General features: G+C 46.8%; 2 protein-coding genes and 1 long non-coding RNA gene across 3 annotated transcripts in view; 2 read left to right on the plus strand and 1 right to left on the minus strand.

The window, feature by feature from the left end:
* Nucleotides 1-665: 665 nt before the first annotated feature.
* Nucleotides 666-4,309, plus strand: LOC120906665 (high affinity copper uptake protein 1). The gene is made up of 3 exons (XM_040318513.1): nt 666-1,449; nt 1,524-1,717; nt 3,959-4,309. The coding sequence occupies exons 1-3, from the start codon at nt 1,390-1,392 to the stop codon at nt 4,158-4,160; spliced, it is 456 nt and encodes a 151-aa protein (XP_040174447.1). The 5' UTR covers nt 666-1,389; the 3' UTR covers nt 4,161-4,309.
* A 7,154-nt stretch (nt 4,310-11,463) lies between these two features.
* LOC120906484 (paired box protein Pax-1-like) overlaps nt 11,464-26,648 on the minus strand; it is a 69,847-nt gene continuing 54,662 nt past the window's right edge. Inside the window, exon 2 of the mRNA XM_040318211.1 lies at nt 11,464-15,103. Coding sequence (XP_040174145.1) covers nt 14,043-15,103 — 1,061 coding nt within the window. The 3' untranslated portion in view covers nt 11,464-14,042. The remainder of the gene's footprint in view (nt 15,104-26,648) is intronic.
* LOC120906486 overlaps nt 18,716-26,648 on the plus strand; it is a 45,274-nt gene continuing 37,341 nt past the window's right edge. The window contains exons 1-2 of the long non-coding RNA XR_005740097.1: nt 18,716-18,935; nt 20,669-20,886. This is a non-coding gene — a long non-coding RNA (uncharacterized LOC120906486). The remainder of the gene's footprint in view (nt 18,936-20,668; nt 20,887-26,648) is intronic.

The following is a 26,648-nucleotide window of genomic DNA, read 5'->3' on the forward strand; positions in this document are numbered from 1 at the left end:
AATCTATATGCTATTAGTTTCGGATTAAATAGTCCTTAATTTAGAGCAGGCGACGACCAATATTGGTTTGAGTCTTCGATAAAGTACGCCTAAATGTATGCAATTCATTTCATACACCTTTATCTTGCCATAAAAAGAGCAACTGTTGCTTACAAGAGGAGCCAAAAATACGTGGTTGAGTACGAAAATGAAGATACCGGTAAAACTGTAATGGGAATAGTTCCAGAAGCATTCTAAAAAGTCATTCGTGGGGTTCGTACTTTTCCGCCTCTCTCACACACACAATCTCTCAACCTCCATTTATAACATAAGCACGTCATCTCGAACTAATCTTGCAATTAAACGAAATCGAACCAATCTTAAAATTGGAATGCTTTTGCTCTCCCTTTCCTCTGTTTGCTCCAACCGACGCGGCTCGGTTGGCAACAAACCCGACCACTTCCAGTACTGCCCGCGCAATGGTGCGGAATCCGCGTTGTCCGAGTCCGCGCGATCCCGGGCCTTTTTTCTTCCCATTTTGCACACGGCCCCGTTCGCACCTAGGCGGCGCCCCAGCTCGTGTTTCGGGTTGGGTTCGGTTTTTGCACACGGCACTAAGTTCCGCCCGCGCCTCTACCGTGTATCCCACGGTGCTCGAAAGCAAACAGGTCACAATGCGTGTTATCTTCGGCCGCGTCGGTGTTTTACCGGTCGGTCCGGCCGGCACGCACGGTCGATTGTCTTGCGATGGACTCCGAGCGGTTTGGATCGCGCGAACGAAGTACAGGGCATTTAACGCGACAAAAACAATTCAACCGTCTCTTCCCACGCCGGTGCCTTGTACCAGTAGCAACCTTTCCGTTCCCAATTGCCGCTCCCGATGGATCAGATCGGTCCAAGCGGCCGGATGGATTTGTGTGCGGATGGGAGTGGGGGGAACAACTCTCCCCGCCAGCTGATAAGCAGCGTCCGGGCTGCACACCTTTTGGCTGGATGGTTAACGCAGTATTTTCTTATCAGCACTTCAGCGTCTTCGAACGGGTATGACCGTCTTTCTTTATCGATGTCTCCCGGCTGCTGCCCCATCGGTATCAGTGGTATCACACCGGGCACGACATCTAATCGAACGATTGCGGCTTTGTGAAGGGCTCTGGAGGAGTTTTTCCTCTTCTTGTATCACTTTATTGAAGCTTTATAAGACACCGAGTCGTTGCGGTTCGGCACGCACCAGTCGTTGCTATCCGTCTGTACGGGGTTGTGCATGTGCTCGCCATCAGCGAACATCTCACCCAGCGAAGGCGTCCTTCTGTGCGAGAAGTTTGCAATCTGGGGACTTCGTTAGTGTCGGTGTGCCTGTGATAAAGTTTAGGACATTGCAGCCCGGTGCCATCTATCAACGCAAACAGCGCAATGGACCACAATCATGGCGGACCAGACGACATGGAAATGTCCTGCCCGATGCAGATGTCTGTAAGTACGCCAGTGTAATGCCCCGCTTGGAAATCCTCCCGACTTGGTAACGCTTGACAAACCTCTTTTGCCAGTTCCATGCGGGCAGCTGCGAGGTGATCCTGTTTCCCAGCTGGGCGACAACGGAGGTCGGTGCGTTCGTCGGTGCCGTCATCGGGTTCTTTCTGCTCGCGTTCGCCTACGAGGGGCTCAAGTACGGCCGCGAGCTGCTGCACTTTTCCGATGCGTCCAAGCGCGGCGGTGAGGTGAACGATAAGCGTACGCTCCGGTAAGTAATCGGTTGGAGAGAGAGAAAGAGGGTCGTATTGAAGTCACCACGGCCACGAGCGATAAGGCAGAGGTGTGGTGTTGGTGATGCCTTTGATCGGGGACGCATCTACGAGTCGTTGGTTGTGCCAGGGCACTCTAGGGCACAGTTACGGTCTGCTTGGAGGCACACACATTTATGGAATCCATTCATGAATCTCCGCAGAAGAGTGATTCGAACTAGGAATTCATGAAAAGATCTAAAAATCCAAACATATTCTTCAAGATCTAAAGAACCACGAATCTCCAAGGAACATAGATTCAAGAAGAGGATCAGTCCAAACGAACATTGGAGTGCCTTTAAAGACTCACTGCTTTTAGCGTTCCTGCTTCAAGTCTTCTTGTTTAATATATTTTACAAAGATCATTCTGAAAGATTACTAGTTCCAATTAGTATGCTAACTAATGAGTTCTTCCTGGGATGTTCTTAAGATCACCCTGTGATATTACGGAGTTGTTCTTTTTGTTTCAATCTTTTTCACTCTTCACTTCGGTTTTTTTTTATTCAGGAAGAACGGTCCAAAAAGGCCGTATTGATGGTTCAGGAATCATTTGTAGGTTTCAATCCTATAAGAATTATGAATCTTTAAATTTGAGAAAGATTTTGCGATAGTTATAGCCAAAATTGATTAGGAAACCCTACACTTAGTTCTTTTTTCCGGGCTTATAGAATTCTAAATCTAAATATCTTATTATAATATTTTGATACCCGTGAATCTGAAACTTAGAGATACATTTTGTGACCACCAACTATCGCTGGAAAGTTATTTTTGAAGCTATTTTTTCGATCTTTTCGCATTTTTTTTTTCAAGATTTATCTGCCATTGGCTAATCCAATACCTAAAGAATCGTAGATCTCAAATTTTGATATAGATTTTTTTTTAGAAGGACACACTCAAAACTCTTTCGGAAACCAGACATAGAGTTGTTCGTTACTTTTGAACTATTTTACATTTTCATGACTCATGAGTCATTGCACATTCCAGTATTTGAAGAAACATAAATCTCAAATGTTGAGATCCCGATTCCTCGATTCACATAATCGTTCATGTGGTTCATGAATCTGACTCAATGCTGCCGCGCTGGCTATGAGCGCGCCGGATGGACGGACACGTGCCGTGCAAAATTAAAAAAGCGATTCGGAAGCGACGTTGAGCGGGTTGTTGGGAAATCCTTTCCTTCCGCTTTTGTTGTTGTTCTTGTTGTTGTTGTGTTGCTCTCGTCTTTCCCGAGCGGAATTTTCGCTTTCATCTTGCTTTCTTCGCAGCACTTCCGGGTGGTGCGGAGGGTCAGGACCGTCGCTGGGGCCCATTCACGCACACTTTGCCACTTGCCAGTGGTCGTCGATTGATCAAATAAAGCGATTTATTAATTTCGATTCCCCTCCCTCTATTCTGCTGGTGTGTGCCACACGCACGCACGCGCTCACGTAAAGCGTTTCGAGCACTCTCCGGGTGCCGTTGTAATGCAGGCAGAAGAGGACACAAAAAACGACACAATGAGTGACAAAAAAAGGAATGAACTTACCTTTGAAGCTCGGCCTCCCTTTTGTACTTTGTGAGGTTGAGAGAGGCGATCGGTCGCCATTCGCTCGTTTAAACGTTCACACTGTGTGCGTGCTGCAAGCATCCTTTTTAGAACCTACAATCAAAGCGAAACACTCCAGCGTCCCAAGATGGCGTGGGGGCCCGGTTTGAGAGCGTCGTAAACAAAAGGCGATTCGCCGTTTTGCATCTCAGCAACGGAGGTCCCCGGGGAGGCTTGGAGGAGTGTGGGTTGCCTCTCTTCTAAAAGACCGTGGAGAATCGGCATCATCGACAGCTTTGTGAACCTTTTCTGCTCTCCCGAAAGGTCTCTCCGGCACACCCCGTTTGCCTGTGTGTGTGTGTGTGTGTGTGGTGGTAGGGTGGGTCGGTGGTTGGGTGGGTTTGTGCGCGCACATTTCGGGACGGAAAGTGTTTCATCTTTCTTTTGATCCTTTGAGCGCGTAATGTGAAGCCGGGAGGGGGGGGTTTTCTGCCTTTTTGGAAACACACAAAACCACCCATTTGCGTCACGCAACGACACACACACACACACACACACGCTAGGCTTTTATCCTTTTCGCTCGAAACGGCCGACAATTCGCTTTAATTTGCACCTTCTGCTTCTTTGCCTTCCTTTTCTCCACCCTTCCCCACACCCTCCCCCCCTCTCCTCACAGGCAAGCGCTGCTGAACCGGGTGCATATCATCCAGACGCTGCTGCACCTGCTGCAGGTGAGCGTCTCCTACCTGCTGATGCTGATCGTGATGACGTACAACTGCTGGCTGTGTCTGGCGGTGGTGCTGGGCGCGATGTGCGGCTACTACGTGTTCGGCTGGGTGCGGAATAGCTCCGTCGACCCGACCGAGCACTGCAACTGAGTGCAGAGGGGCCTCTGCTCCGCTAGTTCGTCATCGAAACGACCGTCAACTGCCACCCGCAGGCCTTTCGGGCCTCAAACAATCTGATGAGACCTCCACTTACCGTTTTGTAGTTTGTAAAATAAATATCTAAGCATGCATATTACGTACGGGAGGTTTTTCCTCGTTTGTTGTGCTTTTGTTGAGAATAGTGATGATGACGGATGTGATTTCTTTGCATTTTCGAACATTAAAAGGTACAATCTGTTTGAAGCCAAAGTAAGATAAAAAATGGCCATAAACTATAATATTGCATACCTTTTGGCGCTTATACAGGATACCGATGAGGCAATACAGAACATGAATAACAATGCCAGTCAGCATTGTGGCCAGTCCGCAGTGGTCAGCAAACTGTTTGGACAGAAAGAGCTTAAAAGCTTATAAAAATACTGATAGAGCTACCGTTGGCTCGTCGCTTTCACTTTACCATACCGATAGCCTAAGCCGCTTGATCAAAATCTCTTTAAATATAAGAAGCGCCTGAAACTATGCAGTACTATTCTTTTTCCATTAGTTTTCACTCTGGTAGTCTTCGTAGGTTCTCCAAGTATGTTGGAGTACCAGGATGCAGCTTCCCAGCCATGAAGGCTCCCGATCACCGACAGGTCTTCCTGATACCGACACCGATCACCGACAGGTCTACGTCTGATATAGCTATCGAGCTCGGTGTGCTTCTCTGCGCCTCATGGTAAACCGAGAGTCACTGTCGAATACCTTCTGGCTGTGGCATCAGTTCGACTGGGAGTACGACCGTACATCTTTTTACCATCTTGTGATTTGCCGCCCTCAACTTTTACAAGGCCTCCGCTGCTTCGTCTTAAAAAAAATTAAAATTTATTATCAGACAGCGATTAAGTTTTTTCATCAAAATTAAAAAAAAAAACCTCAACTACCAAGCGTTTTAAGCGTTTGCGATAGAATTGGTAGTAATTGTTTAATAAAACATTTCAATGACAATTTTGGTTGAATATATTTGGAATAAAGAATGAAGCTAACTTAAAACATGACTTGCCTAGTTTAAGCGCTACCAGTCAAAATGAGGTAGTTCTAGTGTTAATGTATCACATGCATTGCTTGATGCCCTCTGGTGCTAATGTTAGATATGATACTGATGCTATTAGTATATGACCCCGGTGATGTGATGGATAAAGTCGGAAAAATCCGGCGTCGAATTCAGATGGTAGTTCCGCCCTGCTTTATCCGGAATTGTTCGGAATCGTCCGGAATCGTCCGGAGTCGTGCGAATTTGGCCGGAATCGTTGGGAGTCGTTTGGAGTCGTTGGGAGTCATTCGGAATCGTTCGGCGTCTTTCAGAGTCGTCTGGTGTCGTTCGGAGTCGACCAGAATCATTGGGAGTCGTAGTTGTCCGGAGCCGTTTGGAGTCGTTCGGAATCGTTCGGAGTTGTCCGGAGTCGGCAGAAGTCGTTGGGAGTTAAAGTCATCCAAAGTCGTTCGACGTCTCCCGGAGTCGTTCGGAGTCATACGGAATCGTTGGAAGTCGTTGGGAGTCGTCCGAAGTCGTCCGGAGCCGTTTGGAGTCGTTCGAAATTGTTTAGAATCGTTCAGAGTCGTTCGGAATCGTTCGGAGTCGTTTGGAGTCGTTTAGATTCGTTCGGAATCGTTCGGAGTCGTCCGTAATCGGTTGGAGTAGGAGTCGTCTAGAGTCGGCCAGAGTCGGTCGAAGTCGGCCGGAGTCGGCCTTCGAAACAAAGGCTTGTATACGAAATGCACGCGCAAAGAGAAAGACAAAAAAACACAATCAAAAGAAATTCCTGATCACAAGCACATTGCACTGGATGGTTCCTGTTGACTTCGACCGACTACGATTCTAGTCGACATTGTTCGACTCTGGACGACTTCGAATGACTCTGGACAATTCCGATCGACTCTGGACGACTCCAAACGACTCCTGGCGATTCCAGACAATTCCGAAACGACTCCAAACAACTCCAGAGGGAATTAGTGGTTCGAATTTTGCCGGAGTCGGTTCAGAGTCGTGGGCTTAGAGTATGTGCTTCATTCAATCCCTGCCATATGGGCCTTCCAGCTCAGTTTGATACAATTTAATATTAATTTCTTGCGTTTTAGACACCGTTAACTACTGAGACGTTGCTTTGTAAGTCATCTAGCCTAGGGTGAGTCGTGGCTGTCATTTCGTGTTCATTTGATTTACAATACAATAATTTGATACAATAAAATCAGGTGTGCTTCAAGGGTGTTCCAATGTGTAAGTGTTTGTATGTGTATGGGTTTTTGTTTTGTACATTCGCATAAATCCGTTTTAAGTGCAAAATGATGACATTGATGAGCTCACAATTAACGCAAAACGCAATTAAAGAGTAACCGTGAGTTATCTCTCCACTCTAACGCGCCCGCAAAAGGGCTAGTACCTTTTTTCCCGCAATTTTCCAATTTTCCCCAGCACACCATCAGAAAGACCATCGCAACCCGCTAGCCACTTGGTAGTTGTGTAGCCTTGGCTTCCCTCCCAGGCGCAGCACCGAGACCACCGGGGCGTATCTCGCTTAATTGCAATGCAATAGGCCCGGCCCAGCACGGCCCTTCGGACTGAGAGCGCAAGGGGCGCAATCCAAACCTCCTCCCCCGAGCTCGTTATTCCCACCCCGGCGGTGATTATTGTGCCCATTTGCCCGCCCGCCGATCGGTGCGCCGATTGCAGCGCCCGTGAGATTGTCGCACCGATTGATCCTGGGGTATCCTGGGCAACGCCCCGTTGGAAACCGATTTTTACGCCACAGCACACACACAGCAGGGCAGTTGCGAACCGACAAGTGGCCCTTTCGAAGTGGAAGAGTAGAAGGGGGGTGTGTGGTAATCATCTTACCTGCAACACCAGCGACACCCTATGGGGGTAGAGGTGGTACCGGTTGATAGAGGGAATTTCGATCTCGCGTTGATCGGTTGCCCGAGCGACCGCTGTGTGACGGGCTGGGCGGATTCCTTTTTGCATTCTGCGCCGGGTGGGAGTTGGTGGAACTTGTGGTAAACATCCGCGCTAGGATGCGGCTCATCGATGGCCCACCAGGGTGCCAGCCAGCAGGATGTCTCGTTTTCGGTTCCATTCGCAGCCGCTAACAAGTGTGCAAAGGATTTAAATGTTCAGTCGTTCTGTTCTGCTTTTTTTTTCGGGCTCAGCGAGTGTCGTTAGTATCCTATTTATCTATATTTAGAATTTGTTGCAGATTTAAGATCCAAACTGGTGGAAAGAAACCCAAAAGGAATGATAAAACGAATCCCTCAAAACGCATCCTTTACCCAACTAACCAGCAACGCTAGGAGCCACATTGTGCTGAAGCGTTGCTTACGTTTGCCTACCCACCAGGCGCTGCTTAAGCGACTGTAAGCGGACGTACCAGAGATAACGAGATAAAACGCTTGCAGTCTTCCTGCAATTGCACGAACTCTACACGGTGCTTTTAATTATGATTTCAATGTTGTTGTCTCATTGTTCAACTACTTCTCTTCCTCTCTCTGTCTCTCATTCGAACTACCGGCCCATTGTACTTACCCTCCTATACATTACCTTTCTACACAAAAATTACCACTCAATCGATGCGAAACCGATGTAATGCGCTCTCGATTGCTCCGAAAGCACGACCCCGGCTGTTGCAAAATGTTTCCTTCAGGGCCCTCCTTTGCCCCTGCCTTTTGCTGCAATTTTCCCACCACCGAGTAAGCGTAAGCGGATTATACGGCCGTGTACCAGGCCGATTTCAATGCAATCGATCGAATCGATTGGGTTTTGGCGCGTCGTTTGCTGAGGGGGAAGGCGAATCAGCCCGCGATCGGTGCGCGATCTTGCCGCGCCAGATGAGCTGAAAGGGACCAAGGGGTAAACCACCAAGGCAGGGAGAAAGAAATAAAGCACGAGAACCACCAGAGCAAATGGGTCATTTCCGGTGACCCATCGCAAATTGGGAAACAATTTTGGTACCTCGCACTGACCTGCCCGACCGGCAAATTCTCCCTTCCCTGCCCGACGTTGGGTCGATGCTGTTCGGATGCGGGAAAAGATGTTTCCATCAAAATATTGATATTCTCTTTCCTGGTTGTTGTGCTTGCTGCAAAAAAAAATGGAACCATTTCCACACATTTTCTTTCCTGATTAGGGTGGACCAAAATTACGGCAAGGGAATACCCAAAAAGGCTCGCACCACAAACTGACGCGCTTTGTCGAGAAAGAGGAAAAATAATGTGCTCAACTTTTTTTTCACATTTCGCACCATTTTTATTATTTCATTAGCATTAGTTGGGACTGTTGTTTCCCATTTCCCACAAAAAAAAACCCACACCTCGCCCTTTGCTTATGACGCGAACGCGCGCGCACACGTTCGTGTGGATGCAAAATATAGATTTATACTGTTACGCATTGCGTACATGGTTAAGCATCCACGCACATACACACGCACAACTGTGAGGGTGAGTTTGCATCTGTGTAGTTTTCTTCCCCCTTATTCGCACTACATCTCGCTTTAATGTATCGCTAGAGTTTTCACATTAAACTAAATTAAATATAAATTACATTGTATCAAAAAACATGCAAAGATTGTGTTTGACGTTTTGCAATTTTTGGATAGTGTGGTTTGCCCTCCCGCTTCTCTCTCTATCTCTCTCTCTCTCTCTCTTTCTTTTTTTCTCGCTCACGCTCTCTGTTCGTTATCTTTCACACGCAAAAAATCTTTGTTTTTTACTCTGTTCTTATTTTCTTTTTTTTGTACACTTTTGCACTCTTGCTTTACTAATCTTGTTCTATCTTTTACCATATCATTGATGTTTGTTGTTTAGTGTATTTGTTTGTTTTCTTCTTCTTCTTCTGTTTGCATTGTATGTATTTTGTTTTCAATTTGTTTGAATTGAGTTACATTTTCTGTCCATTTTCTCAAATGTGCTAGTTAGTTACGGTGTGAGTGTGTGTGTGTGAGAGAGAGATAGAGTTGCCGCTTTGTCGTCTATTTTAAACATTCGCGCGGCAACCTCTCGTGTAACATCTTGAGGTAAAAACGTTTCCGTCTGCATGAGGTCCAAATTGTAAAGTGTTGTTGTTTCACTCGTTCGTGTTACAGTAAGTGCGCGCTTTGTTGTGAGTTTGTATTACTACCTTCTTCGCTCTCTCTTTCCTTTTCTCTTTCTGCTAAAATATATCTATTGCTGCTATTGGTTTCTTCATTTCGGATTGCCTGTTTTTCGCTTCTGCTTTTCTTACAAGATGACTGTGTGTGTGTGTTTTTTTTTTGTTTTTTATCTTCTTTCTTAGCTCCTTCCATTTTTCATCTTTCTTCTTCGCTCATATTTGCACACTATGATATACGCTCCGGTTCCTTACCTTACCACTGCTAGTATTAAAATTGTTTAGTTACACATTTCGCTACTTCTACTCTCCCCCTCCCCCTTCCTGCGTCCCCCGTCGCATCCATTTAAAACTCCTGATTTTACCGAACCGAATTTTGTTGTCGTTTTACCATGTCTCCCTTAAGGTGCTTCTGTTGCTTTTTGCTCCATTTTTTACATATTGTTTTTTTTCCTGTTGTTGTTTTGTCATACATATGTCCGTCTGAAGAAGCTCCCCGGTGGACACGTAATCGATCAATAAAAGATTGCTTTCAAGTTGAGATTAAATTTCTCCACTCTTGTTCTTTTTAATATGTTTGCTTTAACTATTAAAACACAAAACTATTACCACTACACCTTAAACTTTCTATTCCACTCTCACTCACTATATTTATCTCTCTCTCTCTCTCTTTTTCTCTCACATTCATCCACTCATTCGTTCTTCGTCGCTCATGCACGCCGCACATACTGGCTGTCTATCTCTCTAATCTTTCTGCCGACCCGCACGGTCGACGTCAAGCTCGTGTGTTTCGTGTGTATGGGTTAGGTTTGATTTGCAATATTTTGGTGCTCCGATTGGGTGTCATTGAGGAGAGAAACAAATAAAAAAAAACTGAAACAATAACCGAAGCGCAGCGAGGAAGAGAGCCAAGCGCACGATCGGTCGAGTACGGGGCATCGGTTTAGTGCCCGAATAACGCTCGCTAACAGGCGCCCTGCATCCGATTCGAGCAAATCGATACACTGGGGAGGGGGCTGCTGCAATGAAATGGCCTGCCGTGGGTCGTGGCGGGGACTGCACAAAGCTGTAACAAATCTATGACACGCTCGCGCTCCCAGTCGCAGTCGACAAAACGTGTTTGATGATCGTATGTTGTTTCTGCGGTTTATTGCGGAACTGTTACAATGCTACACGCACCCTCCTCCTCCCTCCCCCATGCGTCTAGTGGGGAAGTTCCACAGCGAAAAGCAGTGCAGTGGGACGGAGCGGGTCATATTGCACCACGATTGCTCACCCAGTCACCCACTCACCAAACAAACCAGAGCTCACGGGCTTGGCACGGTTTAAATGGTTCGCAAATGGGAATGGCCCCAAAACAGGGCAGAGTGCTTCTGCGGGTCATTCGAGCACATCCAAACAGGCACCGTCCGTCCTCTCGTTCTCGTTCCCACTTGCTGTTTGTTCGGGGTTGCCGCACAAACATGCCTCGCTCCGGCAGTGGCAAGTTTTCCTCTTGCACTTTCCTCACTATTGTTTACATGTTTAGTTTTCCTGTAATTTTTCATATTTTCCTCTCTCTCTCTCTCTCACCCTCTGAATATTGCCCCATTTTTTTTTTTTGCGCAATTCGCTTGTGCTGCTTTGCTTGCTTGTTTGTTTGTTTGTTCGTTTGCTTCCTGTTTTTAGCTGCAGTGTTTTGTGTTTTGCTTTCGCTGTTTGCTTCCACCGTTCTCTACCGGTTTAAGGATTTAGTAGTAGTTTTAGTTTCCGTTTTTTTTTTTTGGTTTTTGCAAAGCAGGCGAATAGTTGCATATTTCATTTCGGTAGAAAAAGGCACACATCTGTTTTCTGAGATACAATCGGGTTAGCTCTATAATATCTACATCCTACGGCCTAGTTGTTTAATATTTACCTACGCGTGCAACACTGCTACCACTCGCGCGGCGTCTAAAGCTGCTCGAAAACACGCTGCTCGAAAGTAGTCGGCTTCGTTCGCTCTCTTCACGCACATTCTCTCTCTTTCGCTCGATCGAGTGTGATAATTGATGCAACTTTTTATCAAAGACCTCTCGCACGCACGCACACATACACACACACACACACACACACACACACACACACACACACACACACACACACACACACACACACACACACACACACACACACACACACACACACACACACACACACACACACACACACACACACACACACACACACACACACACACACACACACACAAACACACTCATCCATTCATTCAGCAGTTCAGTGACGCTCGCTAGATTATGCACACAGACACACGCACACACATACATGCCTACTATCTGATCTACTTGATCTTCGTGTACTAACACCCATCGTCCTATTGCAAAACCGCCAGCTTCGCGTGTCCTTCCCTTTTCGTCCCCTCTTCCTTCCCTCACTCACACACTATCAATATGTTTTGTTGAATAATATATGTGTATGTATATGTATAAATATAAATCTATTCATTTATATGTATATATATAATTCTATACGTATGCATTTTTTGTTTGTTTATTTTTTTATATATAATTCCTTACACCCTCTGCCTGACCCCGTCACCGCGTCCACTTCGTCCTTATCGAGCTGACCCGGCATTCGGCTGCCCCTTTTCCCACTTCCCATTCGCTCTATAGCATTTACATTATCCACCTGTAACACCTCACCCTCCCCTTGGCTCACTGTTATTAAACTTCTCTCCGTGTGAGCCTTTCGGTTTCCCTCTTTACCGTTCTCCCAAAAGGCTACTTTTTGTTGTTGTTTTGTTAAGGTAGTAAGTATGTATTGCTTCACATTATCATCCACCCACACGTATGTGTGTGTGTGTGTGTGTGTTTGTTCTTACTTAAAGTAGTGAGAGTGTAGCTGCTCCAGGGGGGTGCAACACGTCAAGTGGACGCTAGCGTTCTGCCGTTACGGTTGTGTGTAGTAGTTGTTAGTGGGTTAGTAGTATTTCGTATCGTTACAATCTAACGTGCTCTTCCTCGCGCTCCGCGCACTAGCTCTAAAATACGCTACTAGGTTGTTGCTCTCTGCGGCCCATCCTCACTGCTTCTCTCCATCCCTTCACTCTCCATATCTCTCCCTTCTTTTTTCGTCTCTCTGTTTATATATTTCTTCTATAGGTTGTTGCGCAAAATGCGCGCTTAAAATGTGTGGGATTTTTTTTTTAGTTTGTTTGTTTGTAGTGTACACAGTTGCCCAGTTACAATAATGATATTTGTTTTCTTTTTCTCCCTCTCTCCCCCTCTCTCTCTCTCTCTCTCTGTGTTTTATAGTTGTACTTTCTTGTGTTTCACAAAGTGTGTCCTGACACTGGTGTGCAGTTTTTAAAAGTTGCATCTGTTTTATATGTATATTTTTTGTTTGTTGTTGTTGCTTTGTTTTTGCACTTTTGTTCTCGCTGCATAAGAGGTTCGCCCCTTCCAGTTTGCGCCATCTTTTGAGGTCACGCGGTTCGGTTTTTGTATTTGCCCTTCCTCTCTCTCCCTTGGACACTGGCAGTCTGTTTTTCCACACCGGTTTTTCACAGAAAATATCGTGTGCGTGTGTGTGTGTTGCTGGTGTTACGACTCTCTGTCGGACATCTTCCAGAAAGGAAAGGTACTGCGCACGCGAAACGAGTGCAAACAAACAAAACCTGCTCCAGCAGTTTCCGGGTGCATTCACACGTGTGCTGCACCACCGGCAAAAAGAAACACCAGAAACTATTTGCACCAAAAATGCATTAACACACACACACACACATACACACCAAAGGGTAGATGAGGGGCACATTTGCACCGTTTTTTTTTAGTGTTTTCGCTACTGTTTGTCGTTTGAAGTTCATAAGATTACTGTTTGATGATTGATATAGCGGTATCTAATGTTCTTCATTTCACCCCTGTTTCATCTATCATAGATCACACTATCTCATCTCTCTATATGCTCATCTGACTCGATTAGGTAGTTTGTTTGCTTTTGTTACCGCTGTTCCGCTCAAGCTCGCTCGCCCCATTGTCGTCGGGTAAATTGTTCCACAATGCGTTTTGTACTTTAGTTTTCCATTGTTTTGTTACTTTCTTTTCCTCTGCCACTGCTATCGGGCTGACTTTTGTCTTCTCTGCTGCTGTGTCGACCACTGAACGATCTAAAGTGATTCGTTTTCCTCCCCTTCTTCCGGGATAGGTGGGGTTTGAAAGAACGGAAAATTTGGTATCTTGGTTTTACAATTATTTCTCTTTAAAGTGTTTAAAAACTGCCAAAAAAAAAAATAAAAAATTCTGTACTCTGAACTGGGGGTAAGATGGCAACTGAGGCTTACATTTGACAAAACAAAAAACGCAACTAAACAAATCACTTCCGTCCCAACCCACAAGACTACGTCATAAGGACAGGACCAAAACTCATCCCAGACGTGTAAACCTGCACCGGCTGGATGGGTAAAAACTAAAATCCACACACACACACACAAACAATCACACCCACAAGTACAATTACAAACAATTACACAGTGAAAAGTACCTTACGGATAGGTTAGCGCGTGTTAGGTTAAGCGGTTTGGTGTGACTTATCGATTAAAACCTGGGCAAGCTAGTTCGCTGTGTCCTGCGGCCCCACGTGGTGTTGATGACGGCAGCTCGGAGCAACGCAGCCGCCGGAAGGATCTCGTGACGCGGAGCAGCCAGTGGGGATGGGGTGAGGCTTTCTCTCTCTCTCTCTCGCTCTCAGTGCTCTCCGAAGGGCGCTCCCGGGGAGGGCGCCTATAGGCCGGACGCGCTCGCCAGCCCGCCGTGATGCATGCCGCCACTCTGCAGGTACATGTAGTAGTTGTACGAGTTGGGCGACTGGGGCGACACCGACTCCTGCATCTGGTGGTGGTGATGGTGATGGTGGTGCTGGTGCATCGCGACCGCCGCATTGCCGGCGGCGGCGGCGGCAGCAGCAGCCGCAGCGGCCGCCGCCGCAGCCGCCGCCGCCGACGCGCTCGCGCCATTCATCGTGCCGTTCCCGTTGCCGTTACCGTTAGCACCGCCACCGTTACCACCGCCCCCGCTCATCAGCTGCCCGCCGACCGAGGTGGGCGGTGGGGTCGTGTGGCACTGGGAGGTGGGCGTGCCGCCGTTGCGCAGGGCGGCCACCGTCGCCTGATGGTGCACGTTCGCCAGTATGTCGGTGACGGAGTGGGACGACGGCCAGGGGCAGTGGGCGTGCGGGCTGCGGATCGGGGTCGCGCCGGTCGGCGGGGACGGGCTGCCCCCGCACGACATCTCCGACTTGAGCGTGCTGGCCGCGTACGGGTAGGAGGGATAGATCGAGTTGTACAGGTGGGCGGGCGCGTGCGGCGTGTGGGCCCCGCCGCCGCCCGTGCCCGCGTGCGGATGGTGCGGATGGTGCGGGTGATGATGGTGGTGGGCCAGGTTGCCGAGCTTGTTGCGCAGGATGCGCGAGATGGAGCTGACGCTCGGCACGTTGTTCTTGTCGCACACGCCGTCCGACAGCAGCCGGTCCCGGATCTCCCACGCGAAGATGCCCGGATCCTTCTGCTTCAGCTCGCGGATGTACGTCACCACCTTGGGCGTGGTGACGCGCGGCTTCGAGCCGCCGATCGCGCCCGGAAGTATCGAGCCGGTCTCGTGGTAGCGGGCCAGTATCTTCGACACGCAGCCGTGGCTGACGCGCAGCTGGCGCGAGATGTCGCACGGCCGGATGCCGAGCCGGGCGAGCTCGACGATCCGCATGCGCGTGCTGTTCGGCAGGGGCCGCCCGTTCACGAACACGCCGCCGAGCTGGTTCACCTCGCCGTACTGCTGGGCCTGGTTCTCTGTGGAAGAAGGGAAAGAGAGCGCGATGAAATAGGACGCTCAGTTCGTGCCCGGAAGTACCGCCACCAATCGCCGTGCGGTGCGGAGTACCGATCGAGGTCAGGCGTTACGCAACACCGCCCGGGTCAATGCGACGCAATGCCGGCCGAGTTTGCTCCAATTTCCACGGAAGCAGAGACACACCCGAAGCCTTTCGCTGCGCGAGCGGACGAAAACAAACCTCCTTGGTTCACCCGTTCCTCGCCCGCCACCCGTAACTGGACACCCTCGCGGGAGTGACGCGCGAACCCCCCTCGGGCGGGCGATGAACCGTGCGGCCATAAATCAATTTCCCTAATGAACGTACGTCGGCGGAAAATGTAAATGCGCTGCGCCCGCTTAGCAGTCGCCGACGGCCGGTGTCGGTGTTCGGGCGTGGCGGAGATCAAAGCCAGAACCGGCGTCGGCGTCGAGTGTCACAGAGAGTGCGATCAGTTGGGTGCAGATGCAGCCCGGCCGCAGGATTTATCGACCGTGCCAGCCGGCCAGGGGCTACTCTGGAAGCGGCCGAGGATCTCTGCCGACGACATGCCAACACTGCTGCCTTCACGCATTCACACTTTCACACGCACTTCGGGGCGCGTCCCGGGAGTGTTTGTGGCCAAGGGAATCAGATTGGAAGATAATATGGTGCCGATGGCATCAAAATAATTAGTCAATATACCGCCTAATTGTTTACCAACGTTGCACGCAAAGCCACTCTGGCGCACTCTCATCGGGTGTTTTTTTTTTGTTTTTTAATAAGATATACATTTAGCTGTAGATCACTTTTACGGAAGAAATGTTCACAAGAAATTGCTTCAAAACCGTTGGAAATCGATTTCAAAAACAGTTGAGAAATTTTCAATTACAAAAATGTAAACAAACCTGTCAAATCAAGCCCCCACACCCGGGGAACAAAATTCGCCCTGTGCCAAGCAGCTTCGGGAAGATGGCAGTGATGCCAAACTTGATCGACGGTCAGTTGCGGTGGAGTGCAGTATTTTTTTTATCAATCTATTTTTATATTTTTACAGAATTGATACAATGTTGTTGTTGTTTTTTTTAAAATCAATTTCCTGTGTTGATAGTATGATTCTACGTTCGTGAGATATTTTACAATCGCGATTATACAAAGTACGACTTTTGTTTGATTTTATGTAAATCAATATTATTACGGCTTCGGTCGAATTTTCAATGCATCATATATCGACTTATTTTGTTCTCAGGACATTTGCTTGCTGTATATTTAGCCTTATCCCGGGACGGGAAGAAATCGCTAGATGAACTTTGGTTTTTATTATTTAGCATGCTCTTTAATCAAACACTCAATTGTTCGCTCAAAAATACCTAATAAGCCTACATTTTATATGAAACATTATAAAAAAAATTAAAACATGTTAAAGTCTGTCAGGAAAAAATGTGATTTGTTTATGTATAAAATAACTGCCAGTCTATATTCGACAGCTGGCAGGAAATCACAGTTCAACCATTGAAGCCTGACTGAAAACATCTCGCGCGTTAACGAAACGCGTTAAATAATTGACTGGTACACTGTTAATGCAGACCGATAAGAAACCGCGCAAGTCAAATTTCTCGTACGTTTAGTTCAGGCAGTAGATTTTAGCCACAAATGCGTGAATTGATTATTTGATGTAATTTTGACTGAAGAGGAAAATGTTGAACCCTTTTGGAACAAATTTCAGTACAGTTTGCTGAAAGAACTGTCCTAACTGTGATCCTTTAAGGCTTACAGTCGTTGCCACCAAATTTTGGCTCTAAGGCATCAATTTTTGACAGTGCGCATGAATTTTTGCCTCTAAGGCATCAATTTTTGACAGTGCGCATCAATTTTTGACTCTAACGCACCTATTTTTGTCTGTAAGTCATCAATTTTTGAATCTTGTAGTAATAATGACAACTTTACAAGGTATTTAAGCAGATTTTTAACAATTGTTATCCCACAACTCATAAAAAATACAAAAACTGTGTAAATTGATTGTTTCTTGAGAAAAAATGATGAAATTTTAGAATTTCTAAAGCTTTTGTTTACAGCTGAAAATAGGTGCCAATTTTTTTCACTCCATTAAAACTGCACAAAATTGGCAAAAGAATTGATTTATTTTAAATTCTATCAATAAAAGTATTCACCTATTAACTTAATTTCAATCATTTCAGAACACACAGTTTCAGAAATTACATAAAATTTTGTAAATAAAGCGATTTACTCACAGTCAAAAATTGATGCCTTCGAGGCAAAAATCGTGAAACGCTGTCAAAAATTGGTGCCTTCGAGACAAAAATAAGTGAGTTAGAGTCAAAATTTAGCGGCAACGACTGTATTAACTCACTAAAAGCTGATTGACAATTAAAATGTTTTAATGGTTCGAAACTTTAATTTCTGCCAGTTGGAAAACTCTATCAGACAAACTATTTTTTCGTATTTTTTCTGCAATTTACTGCAAATTTCTCTATTCAACCAAGCATCCCATGTCGCAAACAGCGCGAGATATCAAGCTTGCTTATGAAAAATTCTAGTGATAAACTAACTTTAAAATTTGTTAAAAATTAAGGATTTTTTTTATTCCACATGAGCAGCCTCGGACATGTTACTCAAATTTAATTATAAAATAAAGTCTCTCGAATGTTGATCGGTAAGAGACCCTCATCTTAGAGAGATATTGATTTAAGGGAAATGAAATCAACGTACAAAGAATTGTAATAATGGCTTCGTTCAATTGCCAAACATTCTTGTGAATGGCAATTGAAAAAATAACCCTAGAGAATAAATGCTGCTTGAAAATACGGCTATATGCGTGCCGTAATAATGAAATAAATTATAATAAATGCTGCATAATTTAGAGTTTTGGCTTGAGAAGACATTAATCTTTAAGAGCCAAAAAGGTATGGATTATAACCGGAGTGTAAACAATGTTAAAGGAATAATTCACCTTGAAGCGACGGAATCATACAGAGATTTCATTTGATGCGATCTCAAAAATGGAAAATATTTCCATATTTCTGTCCTGTTTAAAAAATTTCTGTACTGCCATAATGACCAAATTGAGCAACTAAAGGTGAACAATTTCTTTCTACCACATATTGTTTTCAAAATTTGATCATAAAATTAAAGTTTTATTTAAAGTTGAACTGCTTGAATTCAAATAAACCTAAGCCGATGCGCCAATGATAAAAAAGCCGCCGGTTCTTTTAGTTCTGGGCTGGAATCGGTTCTTTCGATTATTTTTACACATGTGACGTAAAATAAATTCCGATAGTTTGAGCTATTGTTATAATAAAGATTATCAGTTTCTGTGCTATTTCAAAAACCAAAACATTTCAATAAGTTCACCGCGTCTATCAGTAATATCAAATCTTGAGCAAAACCAACAAAACAAATGCGTCCAAATCGAAGGCGGCGGCAGTGAGGCCCCCAAGCCCTGCCCGTGTTCGACGGGAATCGGCGAATTCAGTCGGAACGTCGATTAGGACCGTGCCGCGCCGTGTTGGGCACCGGTCAAGAAGGTCACCCGGACTAAACGATTGATCGATTTGCGTAAACGTCAATTCAGCGTGTACCATTCGTGGAAATAGAGCTCCCCAAGCCCAGACGCCATTAGGTTGCGTGTGCGTTCGAACGGTAGACGCTGAAAGGAAACGGGCCGAATAATTGGTGCGCAGTATAAATCGGATTGGTGAGAAGGTGGTGCGTTCGATATGGGCAACCATCAACCGTGGAGAGCAATTTTCACTGCCAAAATGTGCATGTGCCGTGCTTGTCGTCGTTGGTGGACATTGTGTGCCTCCCGTCCGGTAAGTACAATTTCATTCCAATGAAATGTGTCTTAGAAACATGCGTGTGTGAAAAGAAAATCGTTCACCATCTCTACCCGGTAGTTATTCCCTTTTTTTCCTTGCCGTGCGGCTTTTCCGCGTCGGGGTTTTCCTTTTTCGGTGCTCACGCATTTTTATTTCGCTCGCCCCCCCGCCCCTTCAAACGATATGGCGTTTCGCCGAATTTGCCGCCAGCGCTGTAAAGAGCGGCAATTCACAGGGCGCAACAGCGTGTATCTCTCTTTTCCCCCTTCGACCGGACCGAGCAAGTGGGTCCCCGTGCACCTCGTTCCATCTCGTTTGCGCGCTCGCTGTGCGTGTGGCCGGTTCGTTTCGGCGTACCTTAGTTTTGGCATCGCGCGTATATCTTGTCTCTGTTCCGTGCGTTTGGTTCGTTTTATCGTACCTTTACCACGCGTGTGTTCTGTTCCTGGAAGAAGATTTTACTCTCTATCTCTCTCTCTCTCTCTCTTTTATCTACTCTCGCGGCCGTTAGCGAACGTGCCAGAACGGGAGGAAGCAATACACCGGAGCTTGTGCGTGTGCGGTTTCACTCGAATGAACCACACTGTCGAGGGGCGTCAGTAGAATGTGTTTCTAACCTCAAAGTGATGATCGTCGGTCGCGGGTTTTGCAGATGAGACGCTTGGAAGCGCGTTTTAAGCTCCTGCTACACCTTAATCGCCCTTTCCGTTCAGGTTGTGACGGCGTCGTGGTCGGGAGGGAATCGTTCGTTTTAATGTGTGCGGTTTTCCTTCACTCGGAAAGGATTTTAAAATGTCTGCCAGTGAAACAAAGGGGCACACAGAGCGAGCTTCGCCCCCAAAGAACAACACCCGCAGGACATGCATCATCCTCAAAATGGCGCGCTTTCTAGTGCGTGTCAGCAACAGGGGCCCCGTAGGCTCCCTAACCGCAAAATATTTCAACACCCCAAATACTCGCACATTCCAGCGAGAGAGAGAGAGAGAGAGAGAGAGAGAGAGAGAGAGAGAGAGAGAGAGATTTTAATGCAATAACGTACGTCGGAAAAATACGTCGAATTGCGGCTGGGGAAGGTCGTCGGCTAGGACATCCAACACGAAGGTAAACGCACACGAAAGGGAGGGATAGGACACTCGGGCAGAGCGAGATGGCTAGTGTGTCACGGTTGAACGGAGCGCGCACCAAATCCGGGAACGCGCCCGTTGAGATATACCATTTTACCGTTTTCCACCATTATTCCCCTTGTTTTTTGTTTGCGCCACCCCGGGGTGTTTCACAACCAGGCAGGGTTAAAAGCAGAGGGAACGCAACGCGTCAAGGATGCGAGCTGCTACTGACAGGCGATGGACGCTTCAGGATGCTTTTGGCATTTTTTTCCCATTCTTTCGCATCCGACACATCTGGCATATGGCTGGGCCGGGCAGAGTTGGTAGCAGATAGGGGGAAAAGAGGAAACGAACTTTGTTGTGGAGATCGAATCTCCGGGGCAAAATGGGAGATAAATTCGCATGCGGTTTTAAAAGCCCATCGCCCGATGATGACGCGTTGAGAGCTGCTGACGGGGAAGCGAGGAGCGGCCCTGAGTACGGTTGAAGGATTTTTCTTGCGCCGCTCTGGTTCAGTTCGTCCGTGTTTGTGTGTGTGTGTGACCTTCTGCGTTTCAGCTTTCAACCCCTCCCAGGCGATGATGAAAATTCTAATGTTTTGCTCTCGGTCTTCCCTGTCAGGCATCATCATCCGATCAGCGAAATCTTCCGCAAGCCCCCAAAGTGTGGCGCGTTGGAGATGCAAGGCAACATCGAATTCTCGGCCGACGAAACATACATTCTTGGGGCAGGAATTTCAACCAATGTTTTGGAGACAACTCGTACAGGGTATCGTCACTCCCTCCCCACCAGGAACATCTGTAAGTTGGTGCACCTGCTTGCTGCGTGTGTTTGATGAGGTAAGGATCCAATTAAAATTCGTTCACATTCCACTTCCAGACCGGTGGATCAGCGCGCTTCCGAAGGGAGGGGGTAAAGGTCGATGACGACACATTCCGCCGCTGATCAGTAACTTATCGGCCCGTCGTCTTGCGGGTCATGTGGGTTATGGGGCAGGGGCAGAATTTATTACCCGCTTGTGACCTGTCTGGTACGGGACCCACCGCTAAAGAGCCGGGAAAGAAATCTATTGGAATTGGAATTTATTTGGAAGTCCAAATGGAAATGGGTCCTAGACGCGGGGAGAGACGGCCTTTACATCTGTTGGAGAGTGGAGTTGGTAGAGAGTTCGCCGCAGAAGTTCGAACACTTCGTAGGTCGTATTTTGATGTATAAGACTGGAACATGTGGTGTACATTGACTGTAGAACCCCATGTCATCTAGTTTGCAAGGGCTTTTATTCCAATAGTTTGTTTGTTATTATTGATTTGATGTGTTTTGATACCTTGGGCTTTAAATCATAGTCGTACATCTTTCAGAATTGCGCCGTCAAGTCATCAAGAAACGAACGCACGCACTGCCAATAACACTCCAATAATGTCACACTCGTAATGCTCTCACTCGCTGTCTCGTTAGCGGTAGGGAATGGGTAAACAAATCGTCATAAATTCTTCATCCTCATCAATCCAGTGCACCTTCTACACTTCTCTTCCGAGCCGATATGCCACAAGCAAAATCAACACAGATTTGTACCACATTGTCGTCACTGATGCCCTATTTTGCCCCCATCTGTATCTCATTTCGCGGATTGTCGAGACCAAAAATGTGATCTTTGCCGCGCCCGCACATCTTCAAACTGCTGTCGGCATTGGCCTTTTTGTCTTTTTTTCTCTCTCTCCCTCTCTTTCTCGATGCTAAGTATTTAAAACTAATCGACCTTCGTGGTAGGATTTCGTCTCTCATCTGCCAGCAACGTGTGGTTATATGTTGTGTTTTCCACGAAAAAACCCTCCCTCAGTAAACGGCAATATCGCAAATAGAGTACACAGTAGCAAAAAAAGTGAAATACAGAATGAATGATGGCTGTGCAAAAATGGACCTTAAGCGGTTCGCGTATTCCTGGAGACAGCTGACAGCTTCGAGTGAATTGGCTCGGACTGCGTTCTCGGAAGTGGGTGCGGATTCGACGGGGAAAGCAGACGACGTTTACTAGCGCAGCGCATGTATCTTTAGGCTCTACCATTCATTATCATTTCCCCTTTGCCTTTGCCGTACTTGCCGGTGGAGGTGACGACGGTTGTCGTTCCCTGTGAGCGATCATGAAAAAAAAACGGCGGGAGCGTGTGCGAGCGATAAAAAATGTCATCGAACAGGTCGGGACCGGCGGCGGTTTCCATTTGAAGTTAATTTTGGGCCCAAAAACGGAAGCAAACCACGGCGCGCGGCCGCCCTTAGAAACTGCGGGGTGATCTTGCTTTCTATTTTTTGTCTTTCTTTTCAAATCAAATGCCGAAAAAAGCGAGATCGTAACTCAAGTTTAACAGGGCGCATCGAAATGAGGATCGACGCTGGAAATGATGTGGCAGAAGCTGTGTTCTCCGAAAAAAAAAATGAAGCGTATTGCACATGTACAACCTTCAGATTGATTTTATTACTTTTTCCGTTCACTGCAAGTTAGTATGCGACTCTTTCCCGTTCGGCTGGGGGACAAGATAATTCAAACACAAACTTGTTCCAATTACAAGAGCCCTTGTAAAGCTGATCGATGTTAGTTTCCCAAAGTCCTTTAAATTTTCCTTTAATGCTCCCTTGGCTTTGGCTCGCTGTTACGGAATTTGCGCTAATGCTAGCCGACTGGAAGCGAAACGCGACCAAAAATAAGGGTCGCGCTGCGTATCTTTGCAAATCAAAGGGACGACGGTCGCTATTCACACACCGTGTGGCAGTATAAATTCGAAAGCATTTTTTGTTTTTTTTTTTTTTTTTTTTTTTTTTTTTTGCTGTCGTGAAAACCGTTTACTTTCTTTCCCCGGGCTTTGCAGCATTTTACCAAGCACACACAGCGACACGTTTCACGCGCATGTTGTCGCAAGGTATTACACGCGAGCTGTAACAACAATTTGCTACTTAATTAGTTTTCGTTTCTCTTCTTTTTTTCTTCTTCTATTTCGGGAGTTTTTCGAGACGGGGTGTGGTGCGGCGTGGAAAGCGAAACGAAACGAAAAATAGCGTAATGGGTCCTGCTGTGTGCTGTGTGGTCTGGCTCTGAAGCATTCTTCCCTACTCTCGGTTGTTTGTGTTGTTCATGAGTTTTTTTTGTTGCTGTTTCTTTTTGTTTTGTTCTGCGGCATTAGACTGTCATGATGTTGATGTTTTGTGCGTTTGATAGTGGTAATCTCTCCTCTCTTCGCCAGCGTTTGAAGGTTGACAATGATTGACGCACGGATATGGATTATCGACGAAGGATTATCGGTTTTATAAGCACGGCCTGATAATCGGTTGCAGAGATTCAGGCGTTTGCACGCAATTGTTGCGCCATCTTTCTCTCACTCTCTCTCTCTCCTTGTGGTCGAATCACTATTGGATAACACACATTTACGTAAAAGCGTGGATAGTTCAATCGAAAGCATTATTTATGGATAAAAAGGATATATGGAAAGCGGCAATGTTGTGTTTAAACATGTCTTCCGTCCTGTAACATTATCCGATTGTGAATATTTGTGGCAAATTTGAGAAAAATAGCTGTTTATTGATCTTGTTTTGTCCCAAGTGACATGTTAGCGAAAAAACAGATGACTTTATTTTATGTTATCTCTGAACTTCCAAAAACATTCAACCCGCATGATCATTCTAGTGATGAGAAAAATGAAATTTTTGTCGGAATCGATTCCGGCTAGCTTCGCAGTTTTCTGGAATCGATTCCGGATAGTAGGTCCTGAATCAGTTTCCGGAATCGATTCCAGAATCGGTTCCGAAATCGGCTTCATAATCAGAATCGGCTCCAGAATCGGAATCGGCTCCAGAATTGGCTCCGGAATCGGTTCCGGAATCGACTCCGGAATCGGAATTGGTTTTGGAATCGAAATTGGCTCTCGAATCGGAATTGGCTCCTAAATTATAATCAGCTTCCGAACGGAGTCAGTTTCGGCGTCGCCATAAAAATAGGCGTTTGGGTCCAATCACACTACGTATTGATTGGAATTCAAGGAGTCAATTATGATTCCGTTATCGGGGCAAATTGCGATTCCCATGTCAATTCCGATTCCGGAGCCGATTCTGATCGCGGAATCGATTCCAGAGCCGACTAGGGAATCGGGTCCGGAGTCAACTCGGGAATCGGCTCCGAAGTCAACTCTGAAATTGGCTCCGGAGTCAATTTCGGATTAGGGAATCGGATCTGGAATCGGCTCCGGAATCGGTTCCGGAATCGGTTCCGGAATCGGAATCGATTCCAGCATCGGAATCGGAATCGATTCCAGCATAGGAATTGGCTCCGGAATCGGATCTGAATTCGGCTCCGGAATCGGATCTGAATTCGGCTCCGGATTCGGCTCCGGTATCGGAATCGATACCAGCATCGGAATCGGCTCCGGAATTGATTCCGAACACGGAATCGGAATCGGGTAGGTCCGATTCCGAGCTCCCACCACTAGATCATTCACTACAAGTTCACTAAAAAGAACAACAATAGCATAAGCGTATGCCGACTTGAGATAATTGGTACAATAATTTGATAACTTTTGCATCTAAGCCACGACTGACTGTCACCTGAGGCTGTCATGCACCTGACGCTGCATCACCATTTTCTTGTGCCAAAGCTTGCGTTTCCGCACAACCGCGATTCGCCAAAAACCGATTGGCCGGAAAACGGTTTCGTGTGCCGACGCTCCAATTACAATCCCAAAACGACGCTTCCCCTCATTCCCGGAAGCACTAACTCAAAACAGTTTTTGTGCTCTTTCGCTTTCGCTTACTCTTTCTCTCTCTCTCGCTCTCTCTCTCTTTGTTTTTCACCTTAGGGTAGGAGTTCGACGTTTGGCGCACGCGTCTTTGATTGAATAATTTGCGGTTGACTTCGGAGCTCGCTTGGAGAGAGGGAATGGGGACGGTGGAATGGATTTGAGGAGTTTGAGCGGTACCCAAAAAACAAACCGCAAAAACCCATTTCATCGCCTCCGGGTATCCACCAAAATAAAGCGAATGGGTTTTCTCGAATCCTTTTGTCGAGCTCCTGGGCCGGCAGGGTTTCTTTTCCCCCTTATTACACCCTGCCTGTACCTACCTATATTTGCACACTATGTTCTGTACTCTCCAGGGGCACTCACACACACACACACACGCCCTGTGCGGTGGTTTGTGTTTTGGATTCGTTCTCCTTTGTCCATTATTCGCCTTGTATCCTTTTTAGTCCCTTTTTTCTGGTTTGGTGCCGGGGTTTTTTTTTCTTATTGTGTGTTAGCTCTCGCTTTGATTTGATTGTAAGGGGGCGCCTTTTGAACTGGAAATCGATTCGCTGCTGCCGCGCGCAATCACCTCAAAACTCCCTTTTTTTTTTGTTCAAACGACTCAAACGACGGAAATTGAAGGTTTCAATTTTATTTTGTGCGCGCGCCAGAAGGAAATGAAAACGACCGGCCCTGCTCAGCCTCCGGGCGCGCAAATCCTGGCGATAATCATAATGGGCATGGGCAGGGCACGGGAAATTATAATTTCTTTGGCAGGTTTTTTTTTTTTGTGATCGACTAATTGGCTTTGCCGCTGCCCTCCTACGGGCTGTTGTAACCCCTTTCTTTCCTGTTTGGCAGGGCCGCTCACCGGGTCGCACCTAATTGCGTGTGGGCCTGGTGTGCCACGCCCCACCACCACCGCCCCCTCAAAAACCCAATAATTGATTGCGCTTTTCTTTGGCCCCTAAATGGCACCGAAACTCGCTCACTTTTTTTGCTTGCTCTCCTCCCCTGGAAGAAAAAGAGCAGCCCTGGTTAGAAAATTGCACCAACGGGCACCAGTGGAGCTGGCAAAAAATCTTCTCCTACCCATATAATAACGCACGCGTGTGTGTGTGTGTGTGTGTATGTATGTGCCCGCCTCAAAGGGGACTGTTTTGTACTTCGCCAAGGAGTCAACCTCAAACGAAACTGGTGCGCTTAATGAGCTGCGGAAGGAAAATTGCACCCACCAAAGCGAACAATGCCTCCGCTCTAGCTGGAAACGCATCGTGCTAAATGTGGCCCCCAGCAACCGGTTGTGGCTTATACCTTTTCCCAGCCACTCAAGGGGTTTCCTTCTGATGTCAGGTGTCGTTACCGGTGCAGAATAATGGGCACAGAACAACGCATGAAAGAGGGTAAGAAGGTGTATTTGAATGGAGCGCGCGCGCGCGCCTGAATGGTATGCACCCTGCGCAACAGAGCCGCAGCATCCCTCGGCTTGTTCGTGCGGGATCGGGATGCTGCCGTCCGCCGCCCGGGGTCCTTTATAATTTAACCATTTAATTGCATTCGAATGCTGATTATCGTCTGCAAAGCAAGAGGGTGGCGCGCTGGCTTACAGAACGGGGCAAAATCTAACGCAAATTAAGCTGAATGGGAAAATTAAACGAAAGCGGATCAAGGCGCTGTAAAGGCGCAGTACCGCGGGAGGAAAACAATGAGCTGCACACACTATTTTTTTGCGGCCGCAAAATGCGCGCTCGGTGCGACATTAGCGAGCCATCAAAGGAAATCTTTGCCGAGGGAGGGCTCTCTTCTTCGTCTTTCCCTTTTTTTTGCCCTACTGCTAC

Source organism: Anopheles arabiensis, chromosome X (genome assembly GCF_016920715.1).
Source record: "Anopheles arabiensis isolate DONGOLA chromosome X, AaraD3, whole genome shotgun sequence".
In the NCBI taxonomy this organism is placed as follows: domain Eukaryota; kingdom Metazoa; phylum Arthropoda; class Insecta; order Diptera; family Culicidae; genus Anopheles; species Anopheles arabiensis.